This window comes from Liolophura sinensis, chromosome 13 (assembly GCF_032854445.1).
Source record: "Liolophura sinensis isolate JHLJ2023 chromosome 13, CUHK_Ljap_v2, whole genome shotgun sequence".
NCBI classification, from domain to species: domain Eukaryota; kingdom Metazoa; phylum Mollusca; class Polyplacophora; order Chitonida; family Chitonidae; genus Liolophura; species Liolophura sinensis.
In genome coordinates this window covers 26,986,736-27,000,292 of record NC_088307.1, presented here as the reverse complement: position 1 = coordinate 27,000,292, position 13,557 = coordinate 26,986,736, and the positions used below count along the sequence as shown (strand labels likewise).

Sequence of the window (13,557 nt, the reverse complement as noted above, 5' to 3'; positions counted from 1 at the left end):
AGAATGAAAGATTCCGGGATGGGAAGGCGTACATGTACAGGTCCAAGCCCGGAGGGGATTCACCCAACTCCGTCGACCGAAGTGCGTATTGCCCAACTGGAGAGTGCATATCGGGCGACGCCAAAGATTTTGCCGGAGTAAATCGAAGCAGCAGAAAGAGAGTTGTCACTGTTGAAAGAGGGACGTTTAAATCTGACGATGAACAGAGGTGGCGCACTGCCCTCTTTGGCGCCAAATCAAAGACAGGAGCGGACGAGCGATTCTGTGAGACAGATAGACCCAAATGATTCCCCCAGAAATCCTTCCAGGTTAGAGCGCCCTTGGTTAACCCGTCGACGTATGGTGGCATGACTCCATGGGTCGGTTATCTGACTTCACGGCTGGACAAAGGCACAGCAAGGATACCATCTAGCTGTAAGTTTGAGAGGGGTGGCTCAGCAAGTGCTTGTTCATGCTGCAAGTGGCGCGAGAGCAAGTTACAAGGAGTTAGTGACCGCGTTGCGCCAGAGATTGGAGGAATTATACAAATCTGCTTGATGGCCCAGCAGTCACTCACCAATGCTGTCGCTGTGAGTTCAAGTCCAGCTCATGCTGGTTTCTTTTCCGGCCGTACGTGAGAAAGTCTGCCAGCAACCTGCGGATGGTCGTGCGTTTTCCCCCGGGCTCTGCCGGTTTCCACCCACCATAATGCTGGCCGCCGTCGTATAAGTGAAATATTCTTGAGTACGGCGTAAAACACCAATCAAATAAATAAAATAAACATACAAATCTAAGCTGCAGGGACGACGACGGCGTCCAGATGAGACACTGATAGAGCTAAGGCATTCCACAGGCCGGTTAGTATCTCTGGGATACCCCAATTCACCAAGCGAGGTTCTTCACATCCTGGCCAAAGATCAATTTATACAAGCTTTGAATGACCTTGAGATGCGTTTCTGGTTGAAAAGAACACGTCCAAGAGTTATGGATCAAACCATTCAACTGGCTGTCGAGTTAGGCGTTTGCCGCACTGCAGAAGATCGTAGGAGTGGAAGGCCGAGTAAAATGTGACAGAAGCCGAGGAAGTGCGTGACGAAACGATGAATTAAGACTTCTGGGAGAAGCTTTTTGAGGTGATGGAAAAGCTTTTGGCGATAAGCGCGAAAAAGATCAATAGGACCAGAGGAACATTTGAATGCAATAAATGTGGCGAAGCTGGCCCCGTGAGACGGAATTGTCCGAAAACGCAAAAAACGTCTGCAAAGACCTGAAGATTGTAAATTGAATCAGGAAGCACACAACAAAAACTTCAAGAAATGAAAGTTGGGGGTGGCGTTTTGGGTGAGTGAGTGAGTGCTTGGGTACTCAACAATTTTTCAGTCATATGACGACGAAGGAATCCTTAGGGTGCATATACGTGTAATGTGCCTCCTTGTAGCAGGACGGATTTCCACCGCTCTTTTATTTAGTGCTGCTTCACTGAGACGACTTACCGAAGGCAAGTAAGCCGCCCCACCCGAACCATTATACTAATACGGGTCAACCAGTCGTTGCACTATCCCCTTCATGCTGAACGCCAAGCGAGGAAATTACAACTTCCTCTTTTAAAGTCTTAGGTGTGACTCGATCAAGGATTGATCCTGGATCTACCGGTCCCGAAGCGGACACGCGACAGTTCAAAGCGGTCTGTGTGTTCCGGTTTGCGTCAACAGTGAGCTGACAAATTTGGTCCTGGAAACGGGCCCGGTGATCGCTATCATCTCAAAGAAATTGTACGACAAAATTCTGGAGGCAGGAAAACCTGAGCTGGCCTCGGTGGCTAAACCGCTTACCGTAGGCCAGTGGCAATACCTTGGCGACTAAGGGGTTTTACATGCTTTTCGTTTACAATCGGAGGACGACCTGTCAGACATGAAGGTTGTAGCCAAAATAACAGGAAACGGACTTATGGGGCTTGGTTTCATGGAAGAGCATGGTTGCCTTCTGGGCATGCGCAGCAATGCCATGAAGTTTGGGGATGTTTGGATAAGAATGAGAGACGAAGCCTCTTATGCATGCCGTCGTATTTGACTGGAGAATAATACTGTTATCCCTCCAAGGAAGGAGAAGATTATCATGGGTAGCGTGCTAGGCGGGACTGATGGAATGACACAGGGCTTCGTGTAGCCACCAAGAGGGCGGTAATGGAGGCACGAGCACTGGCGATAGCTGGTGATGGCGGTAGAGTACCAGTGCGACTAATGAATCTCGGGGACGATTCACAAATGGTTTACAAGATGACAACAATTGCCTACTTACGGCCCATTAGGACTGTCGTTCCTGAGTCGAGTTGCCCCGCCTCGACGACGACTGCCTCACCGCCACAACACTGGAAAGAACTATTGAACTATATGATCTACTGAGGAACTATAGTTACTTGTTTGCATAATGTAGCTCCAGTTTAGGTCGTACTGATGCGGTCAGGCATACCATCAATACTGGAGACAGCAGGCCTCAAAAGCAAGAGCCGAAACGAGTGGCGCCGCGCACCAAGGCCGAGGCCAGCAAGCAGATTGACAACATGTTGGAAAGAGGGGTCATTGAGCCATTTAGCAGACCTTAGGCATCGCATGTTGTTCTTGTCAGGAAGAGGTACGGTGCCTTACGCTTTTGTGTGGATTACCGCCATCTAAACAGCGTCACCAGAATTCTCCACAATGGACGCAATGTCTGGATACCGGCAGGTTGAAATGGAACCGGAAGATATACCAGTTCACAGCTCATAGAGGGTTGTTTCAGTTCCGTGTCATGCGTTTTGGAATGTGCAACGCCCCGAGTAAGTTTGAAAGGCTGATGAAAACCGTTTGCTCGGGACTGAGATGGGACATTTGTCTCATCTATGTGGATGACATAATTTTCTTTTGCAAAACATTTAATGAGCATCTATGAAGGCTGGAAAGTGTTTTGCAGAGGTTACGTAAGGTAGGTCTGCGGCTGAAAGCACGCAAACTGTTTGCTTCAGAAGTAACCATGTGTGTCCAAAGACGGTATCAAGTCAATCCCCGACAAGATAGCCGCTATTAGCGACTGGCAAACACCCACAGGAGTAAAAGATTTCCTGGGGCTCGCCGCTTTGTGCAGTCATTCTCTAAAATTGCAGCACCACCTATCCGACTGACGGCAAAGGACCGGCATTTCCTTTGGACATCTGAATGTCAGGATGCCTTTGATCGTCTTAAACACGCTCTGATATCAGCACCAGTTCTGGTACATCCAAAATTTGACGAAACCTTTATTCTCGATACATATGCCTGTGGAAAGGTTATAGGAAGTGTACTCAGTCAGGTACATAAAGGGTATATACTTGTAAGGACAAAGATTTGTTTCACGCACCGATCACAGTACTCTGCGCTGGCTAATTCACTTTAAACAACCAGAAGGTCAACTTGCTAGATGGATTGAGATACTATCAGAGTATGATTTTGACATTCAACATCGACCGGGACGGGCCCATGCAAATGCCCTGTCATGATTACCGTGTGATCAGTGTGGAAGGAGAAAATCGCTTGGTCTTGAGCTTTCCATAAGCGCGGCGTCTCGCGAGATTGGCTGAAAAGGGATCAGGAGACAGATCCGGACATTTCGAAAATAAGGGCCTGGTTTATACCCGGCACCCGGCCTGCATGGGATGTCGTTTCTATGGCAGTGGCAGAAATTAAGACATACTGGGGATTCTGGGAATAGTTAGTCATAAAGGATGATCTGTTGTGCAGGAAATGGTTTCGAATCATGCCTTATGACGGTCGTATGTGATATACTGGGCATCCCTAAAACACGCATTACGCCGTGCCATCCACAGTCCGACGGGATGGTCGAAAGGATGAATCGGACTTTGAAATTTATGCTCAGCGCTTACGTGGACGTAAAACAAACTGACTGGGATAAGTATTTACCCTTGGTATGCATGGCGTATCGTGCTACGGAGCATGAATCTACAAAATATTCTTCAAATCGGTTTGGCAGGGAACTCATAATGCCATCAGAAATTGTGGCGGGATTACCAGCAAACAATACAAGGTTTAGCCAAGATGATTTTGCCGAAGACATTCAACGTGAAATGAATATCGTGCATGAGCTGGCACGATCCACTCTGGAATTCGGGTTGCGTCGCCAGAAACAACGATATGACACTATTTTGTACTGGCAGAGTTACTATGCCGGGGACAGTGTTTGACTGTATACATCACATCAAAAGAAAGGAAGGTCGCCAAAGTTACACAAAATGGTTGTCTCGACCATACTAGATAATTAACCGCTACAGTGACGTCACGTTCAGAATCCGTCTGGGCAGCAAGAAAAATTTGTCCAAGTTGACAGGTTAAAGCCATAAATAACACGAGGTGGGGATGATGGCAGCAGTCAAGCCCCTCTACCGAAATTGTATATGAACACTCTGATCAGTTAGACACAACTGAGGCCAGACTCACCGGCGCTAGAATTATTGAAAGCGGCGACTTCAACAAGGTCAGGGTGATCAAGCAAGACTCCACGGCGCTTGGGCGATTACTGTCTCTGTGGCGTGTACCTCAGTCAGACCGCTGTTGGACCATAGACTCTCGTGATAAACTGCTTCAGACCTTGAGATGGCACAGATCAAGGCGATAGAGCGCAAATTTACATCCATCCCTAAATGTCCTTTGTGCCCTGAAATCTTTGGAACTCCTGAACATGTGTTTTCAGAATTATTTGACCTGGAACTCATTCATGGACTACGAATTTGAACTTTGATATGGAATTCATGCCTGGAAGATCCACTGTGTGCCCGGCATCATTGGAAACTGATGACCGCTTCTCTCTTATGTGTTAGCGGCTTTATTTCCTATCATTAAAATTTCTAACATACCTTTGTCTTTGGTAGCTAGTGTTAAACGTTGTTTTGGATGTATCTTTGCATTCATATATTGTCTCATGTACAAATGTTATCTTGTCGCTTTACTGTTAACACTTATTCCCCTTTGAAGTGTTATTATTATATGACAGTAGATAGCGGTGTTGTCGTCCATAGGTCACGTGACTATATGTAACTATAAATACCCTGTTTGGACGGTAATCTCCAGTGTGCACAAAAAGGCCCTTGATCTACCTAATATATGGACAAAACACTCAGCCCCAATAGGATATGAAATCAACAGACTACTTTGGAAATATGACATTGCCTTGCCAAAGCAACAAGAAAACGCATATCAATAACAACCTCCGTGGTTATTGCAAACTCCCCAAATAGACACTGCACTCCAGGATCAAATTTCAAAACTGGAAAACCCATTATATATAAGAGCTCAAGCCTTAGAACACTTCCACAAACACTACAATGGTCATCTAAAATATATATACTGACAGATCCAAAAATGTGTAGGGTCACACTGGATCATCATTTGCAATACCACACCTAAACATAGTTAAAAACTATGCACTACCCAACCACCTCTCTATCTTTACTAGTGAATGAGTTGCAATTACAATGGCACTACAATGGATTCTTGAGAACAAACCAAACCGAGCAGCCATACCAAGCGACTCCCTCAACTGGGACGAGTGACATTCGGAACAGTGTACAGGTGACAGCGAAGAGAGTATTTGGAGAGAGCGTAAAGAAAGACGAAGTAGTAAGAGAGTAGTATTCATTATTTCTACTTGCAATGTATCACCAGTTTCTGAATTTTGAATACATCACTGCTTGTAGACATGTATTTATTTATCTTTTGCCTTATATTATAGTGGTGATTTTCTTATACAGAGAATAAGAACATGCAATTTCATGTCTGACTGGAGGAAACACACCCTATAGAATGAAGATGGACGGTTTGCGCTTGTTCATTGTTCACTATCGTATTAAAACACGAGCTCTTGAACAAAGCCATTGCAAAGTGCAGCAACAACTGGGAGAGAGTCACATGTCAGTGGAATGTTTAATACAGAGAAAGGGCGATAATTCAACTGGGCAAAAATTCTTTACTCTGAGGCTTTACAACGTTAGACAGGACAATACTGGACGCAAAGAAGTACATAGCTGAGATCACTTATACAATCATGTACAGTTTCAGATAACCACAGAGAGGGGATCACCATGATTCTTCAGTGTTGACAGTTTTCACAATATCCCTTTAGACCATTGAGGATACTAGTAAAAGTATGAATCAAAGAAATAACGTTGACCTAAATAAACGTTGTGACTTTCCATAGGGCTTCAATGAAACACGCGCACTGATGTTCATTGTTTATATATTCGTAAACAAGAACACATAATCCACAAAATTATACTTGCTCTTGGTGTTGACTCTTACACAAAATTACAAGCTAGAGAGTGACACTGGAACAGTGACGACAGTGTGATAGTAGGCAAATGATCAAATGTTTTACTGAGTTTCTTAAATACTGTGTCCGACAGTTTAACGTTCCAGTCACGTTTGTTTTGAATTGAACATAACATCACTAAAAACTGTCGGATTTCCACAGAATGTATTCGCTGAGGTTAACATGTTTAACTCATCATCACGATCAAAAGAATCCAGTTTTCAATGCGCGGTTTTGACTGAATATACACCATGCAGAGTAAACCTAGATGCTGACGTTTGCAAAAGATCATACGTATTACCGGTGAAAATCCGGCTTCTTATCAATTTATTTCGGTCTGGCCTTTTTGTGACTGATCATGTATATGCTTCAGACATAGTAAAGTAAACATCCCCTAGTACCATGGGCCTGTTTGTTATATATTCGTAAAGTTCAACAAATCGCGGCTTTTTCTATTTGTCCACCTGTCCACCTTATGGAATGCAGCTTATTGTATTTGTCTATCTGTAAACACGGCTTATCTTTACAAGCAGACGCGCGGGTCACTACCAACCCGTGGGCGAGGTACCATTGCAGTAATGCGGTAGCCAGCAGAATTACCGGGTCGGACATACTCAATACAGCATTCGTCTGGAACCGGGCATTCAGAGCCATTTTCACCGCGGGAGGTCAGTCCAAGATCTCTGTAATTACCGGCTGACCGATCTTGGCGTTGTGGATGCGTATCTGAACAATAGTTATGAGCCGACCGCCTTCACCATCAGTTATAGCTTTGGGTATGTCCTCCGGCACAAGGAGACGGGTTAGGTACACCACTTTTACCCCAGCATCAAAAGATTATTTCCCGGGTACATGTATCCGGGAATTATTTGTGCCATAAGCCGTGTTCACAAGTAGACAAATAGAAAAAGCTGCATTGCACAAGCCGCGTTCACAGGTGGACATGCCGCGATTTTTTGAATTTTACAAATATATAACAAACAGCTTTAATTCTGTTCTTATCCGACTGGTTGAATCCGACAAATCGCACAATGTGAACATGACATAAACACTTGACATAAAAAATGAAACCTATCTCTTGTTGTATCTAAAATGATTTTATTTATTATCTATATTGTTCGATGACAAATCCCCTGCCAAAACAACAAATTGGCCAATAACAAATACACCATAGAAATACATGAGGAATGAACACAGACTTACTCATGATTGTTGCACCAGTACCCGAGTGCCATTTGCGTATGTCAGCTCCTATTTATTATCATCAAACCTTCACCACCGCAAAAGCATTTCCTGGCCTTAAGGCAAGAGGAGAGGTGTAACAGACCAACTAACGCTTCTCACGCCTTAAAAGCGATCATTTCTAGGGGTATTTGAAGTGGGAATCGAACTCAGAAAGTTTCACTCTTTGACAATATCATTATAAGTCAAACAAATAGAGAAATTCCAATCCAAGAGATACGTAATCAGTTTTTCCAGACAGGGATACAAGCCAGTCATTTGTCACACAAATATGCATCTGTATTGTATGTACAGCCTAATGACAACATGGACGGTTTGAATCATCAAATAATACATACGATGTTCTATAGGGTAGTGGTAGTAGCTTTAATGTAATTCCCATCATCGGAACTAGTTATAATTATCTGAGCAACCTTTGTGTTGCTTTAGACTTTAGCCTAACAGATATGTATGTAATAAAATGCCGGAAAACATCATATTTTTCATGGTTTATCGTTAATGGATAAAACAACATGGATAAAACAACACAAAATATCATGGTGAACAAATCTTCAGTGCTCTGGAACCTGCAGATATGCCTCTTATGGCAGTAAATAACAGAAAATGCCCACGGGATTGGTGTTAATTATTAAAAGTTACAACATCCTCCTATTTGATAGTAAGGCAGCACTGCTAATACAGTGTTTACATGGAAATCATATATCACAAAACGACCATGACTGAAATTTTAAGGCGATGCGATTCGTTTCCATTAGGCTTCTGCTCTGTTGACAAGAAACAAAAGTGAACAAACCCTATAACTTTAGCTGAGACTTTCCCTAACTGGTAAGAGTTGGGGAAAGGATAGGCAGACCCACAATGCACCCTCAATATGACGTATAAGAACAGAAGAGAACAAATTGGACAACAAAATTGTTCTTGAGAAGCAGAAAATATGTTAAAATGGTCTTTAGATACACAGAGAATGATTTAGACAATTTGGAAATTGTGGAATCAACTGTACCCAAATATTAAGAGGACGAAGAAGTCTAAACTACAGAGAGTGGTAAACAGCATGTTACAGGATCACATTTCAGCGTACAGCGTAATCCAACTTTTGCTGGTATGAAAATACATATTTTCTCCACATTTACCCATTCCATGTTCTTGGCTATCACTTGAAATGATGGAGAAACTTTGAAGCTGTGTCTATGGAAGCTGTCGCCCATCATGAAAGTGTCGCCAAATTTGGATACATGAACATGACCATTATGGCTGGCTGGTTAAGGATATGGTTGGATACATCACACCTGATGTTCCACCCTCGCCCCTTCCTGTGACGGCGTTACTTTTCATATCATTTTAAGTGAAACCAATGGTGACGTCAAAGCGCCACAGAATGAATGAACGTATGTGTTCACAGGCTCCTTACAGCGCACGTGCCGCTCTCTATGCACTTTTCACATCAATGCTACCAATGGACAAGCTTGACATTTGGAGCCGGTGTGACGCACATAGGCGTGTTTAGGCTTAGCATCACCACTGATGCTCATGTGTGGAAACATTTAATTAATAAAATTGGTTCCCGTATCACTTAGAATCATGTTGTGCATCCTTTAGATGAAGAGAATCCACGTGTATAAAGTATTATTAGAAACAACGGTTAAAACAGAGTTTTTTTGTATATTCTGATATCACTTCCTGCCTGATCATCGCAACCCCCGTGACCTCGGTATGGTTCAAGAATTCTCTACAAAATTTACTAGTGGTGGCAGTGATGCAAAGTGAATGCAGAGAGGGAAACATGTGCTTTGAGTGTGTTTTGTTATATATATATGTTTTTCAGGGGAGACGAGACCGTCTCCCAGTCCCCCAGTTACTCTAACAGAAGAAAGATCGTCTCCCAGCCCCCCAGTTACTCTAACAGAAGAAAGACCGTCTCCCAGCCCCCCCCCCCCCCCCCCAGTTACTCTAACAGAAGAAAGATCCAGAATTTCCTGACCACATCATACATACTTGAACCCTGGAGATACTCCATAATTCATGCAGTTAAACTGACTCATTTCTACAGAGGACATCTTCACACTCTCTGAATGCGGGCTTAGATTAACCGTAGAGCGCCAAAGGCTGGTCCCCATATATAGCCGTGTCAACAAGCGGCCCAGAACTATTCCCCCTGAAATTCTTTCTCACAAATTGTATTGCTGATACGGATGTACGAAATACGGCATGGGTCAATACGTATGATAAATACATCAGTTTTAGTCGACGGTTCTTCAGGTCTAGCTAAAAATGATACAAATCCAACCAATACACTATCGCTGAGGTCCTGTGTAATATTTTTGCTGGACGAATTTCTTTATGTGGTCTGCAGCTTCTTGGTTGTCTTATACAATAGCTTGTCATGTCACACAATTATCTGTTGGTATCGGCACTCATACCTTTTCATGTATGTGCAGAAGCAAATGGCGGTGGGCGATGACCTAGCAAGCATAATGGCAAGTGGGCATAGATTTATAAACGCACCATGTAGATGTACTAACCTCACGTGATTTTCCACAGGAATATGCCTGTTGTCAAATCGAAGTCAGTAATACTATACACACTGTTACAATCATATACTATACAATGCTATACTATACAATGTTATACTATACAATGCTATACAATGTTACACTATAAAATATTATTTTCCTCCCTTCTCGACAACGACTCCCTCATCCTCCTCGCCCTTTGGATGACGCAGCGCGGACCTCAACGAAATAATCGAGCGGAAAAACGGAACTGCTCTCACGCGTGACATCAGTTTTAGCGCAAATGACATGTGTTACGACCCAAACTGTCTGTATTATAAAGAGGTGGCTTGTTCGAAATACACCACAGATTAGTCGCACAAAAAAGTAACCAAAACCAGCAGATTTTATTTTACAACAATTTATTAGGTTTAACAAGAACAGACAACAAGACTTTTACGAAGACTAAAGTACTTAAGTTTAACAAGAAAGGAGAGCAGTATCTATACAAATACTCAAGTACTTACATGTACAACGGTGTCAAGTCCAAACGGACACATATATTCCACAATGCTGAAAACCATACAGGAATAAATGCACAGAGGCAATATTCATAAGAGGGAAAATCCACAATATAACTGAGTGTATGACAAAATATACACAAAATTCCACAGACAGGTTCCGTGTACTAATAAGCACTGAGTACACAAGAGCACAAATTAAATATACAAGCTCACACTGAACAAGTGCTCGGTGGAGATCGGATATAACAAAGCCAGAGGCTATAAAGACACCAAAATTAAGCACAAAAGGCAAACTAAAGTAACACACAGCGAAAGCATCCAAAACTCTCAATAATTCTTCTTTTCTCCGCTTTTGACCTGCTTTCATAGGTCTTATACAGACTGGTGGAATTTTCTAGAATAAGAAAATTCTTGAACACTTGTTGTAAACAAACAGGCCCCGAACCGAGCGTATTCTGGAACATTCTAAGGTAGAAGCAGACAGCAGGCCCTGAACTCAACATATGTAAACAGTGGCAAGCTAAATTTAGAAGCTGACGGCAGTTGTTCACATAACACACCCACCCTTACAATATATGTTAAACAATATATGTTAAACAATAATATATACGACATTGTAAAACCACATGCAGTTAAACATTTTATGCACAACTTATACACGAGACAAACAATCTGTAATAACATTATCTTTTCCCTTAACATGTTTGATTTCAAGATTTTATTCCTGCAACAATAAACTCCACCGTAACAATGTATGATTCTTTCCCTTAACTTTCTGTAGAAACACAAGTGGATTGTGATCAGTATGTATAATCACAGGTTGTCTCGAACATGTCACATAAACTTCAATCGCCACGATATGGCTGAAATATTGCCGATGTGGCGTTAAGCCATAATCATTCATTTATAAACTTCAAAATGTTGCAGAGCTAAACTAACAGACAAACATTCTGTTTCAACAGTTGAATAACTTCTCTCAAACTTGTTAAGTGTACGGGAAAAGAAACAAACTGGATGATCAACACTAAGTTTGTCTTCCTGAAGCAAAACAGCACCTACAGCAACATCGTGAAAAATGACATCAGTTCTTGATGTTACATCCGGAATCAAATGTGAAAACTCATAAACAAATTTAGACAGTTGCTGTTGCTGAATGGGTTCCAGATGTTGCAGTTTAGAATCAAGTTATTTTAAGACATCTGAATTCTTAAGCTTCAATTAATTGAGTTTAGAATCAACCAACTGTTCGCCAGTATCATCTGTATTACAGCAACTTCTGGTCAATGTCTACAGCAACAACATTAACAGAATGTACAGCTGTGTTCTCAGTGTCATTTCTGTTTACTTAGGGTTTCAACATGTTAATGTGACATAAGTGACTTGATTTGCGTCGATCAGGTGTTTTAACAACATAGTTAAGCTCACTCAGCTTTTTGTCAACAACATATGGACCAAACTATCTGACATCATCATTAATACACCTTTTAAAGTCTTCAATCAGAATGATCTCTTTTAACTTTTCATAATCTAGAGGGAAAATGCACAGTATAACTGAGTGCATGACGAAATATACACAAAATTCCACAGACAGGCTCCATATACTAATAATCACTGTGTACACAAGAGCACAAATTAAATATAAAAGTTCAGACTGAACAAGTGCTCGGTGGAGATCGGATATAACAAAGCCAGAGGCTATAAAGACACAAAAATTAAGCACAAAAGGCATACTAAAGTAACACACAGCGAAAAAAACTCTCAATAATTCTTCTTTCTCCATCTTTGACCTGCTTTTATAGGTCTTATACAGACTGGTGGAATTTTCTAGAATAAGAAAATTCTTGAACACTTGTTGTAAACAAACAGGCCCCGAACCGAGCGTATTCTGGAACATTCTAAGGTAGAGGCAGACAGCAGGCCCCGATCTCAGCATATGTAAACAGTGGCAAGCTAAATTTAGAAGCTGACGGCAGTTGCTCACATATCACAAAAAGCTCACCCAGTTTTGGCGCGAACGACATTGAGCTCACCCATTGGCCCGTTTTGGCGCGACATGGAACGTGTGGCGTCAGGCGCAGAGCGCGGACTGAAGGACACACCTCCACCTCCTCAACTCCACCTCCTCAATACGACACGTTTGCAACATTCCCTACTACTATGGACACTGTGACCTTTAATAAATCGTGGTAGAAATATACTTTTATGAGGCATGCTTACAGACTCCGCCCAGTTATTAGTTAGTACACTAATAGGGAAACATAAGGAATTCCAACTGCACAGCGATGAAGAAGAGTAGTAGCTTCTTTACTCCAGGTCATACGATGAATGGTCAGACTTAAAACAGTCGTCAGTGGTGATTTGTCTCCCGTGATCATTGTTTTCCAGCTCTGACTTATAGCAAAAAACTGACATATCCGTTGGGATTTATTTTTTTCTCTGGATTGACTGACCAACAAATAGTATTGTAGGTCAAGAAGGCTAATTACCTCTTCTACATTGGGAGGACACCTGGTGGGCTCTCTTTGGGATATGTTACGACGAATCAGACGAGCAAAGGCCTTGGTCAAGTCTCCTTCTCACAGTCCCTCTTGCCAATAGTATTAAATACGATCAAATCTCCAAGTTTCTGTTGGAGTTTTGCCTTTAGAGTCTATGTGTGCTTCGTTGGTATTTCATCTAGATCATAGCCCTGAGCCAGTTCATTGATATCAGTGAGTACCTCACTCAACAGGTATGCCTCCCGATCCCGCAGTACCTTGCGCTCTGAAAGAAATTATCCTCGACATGTTTTGTTATTATTTTCATGTCAATAACGTCCTTTTCTGTTTGTTTCTGAACATAATTATATGTAAAATGTCTATAACACGCCTTATGGTAATATAAATCGAGAGCAAATACATCGTATGAAACACCTGAAAGCAATACATTGAGACGATTAGCAGTTTCATGGAATTTATCCTCTTCATCATTAATCTTCATTTCCATCT

General features: G+C 42.2%; 1 protein-coding gene across 1 annotated transcript in view; it reads left to right on the top strand.

The window, feature by feature from the left end:
- The first annotated feature begins 347 nt into the window (after positions 1–347).
- LOC135481025 (melatonin receptor type 1B-like) overlaps positions 348–13,557 on the top strand; it is a 66,674-nt gene continuing 53,464 nt past the window's right edge. The window contains exon 1 of the mRNA XM_064760955.1: positions 348–569. Coding sequence (XP_064617025.1) covers positions 348–569 — 222 coding nt within the window. The remainder of the gene's footprint in view (positions 570–13,557) is intronic.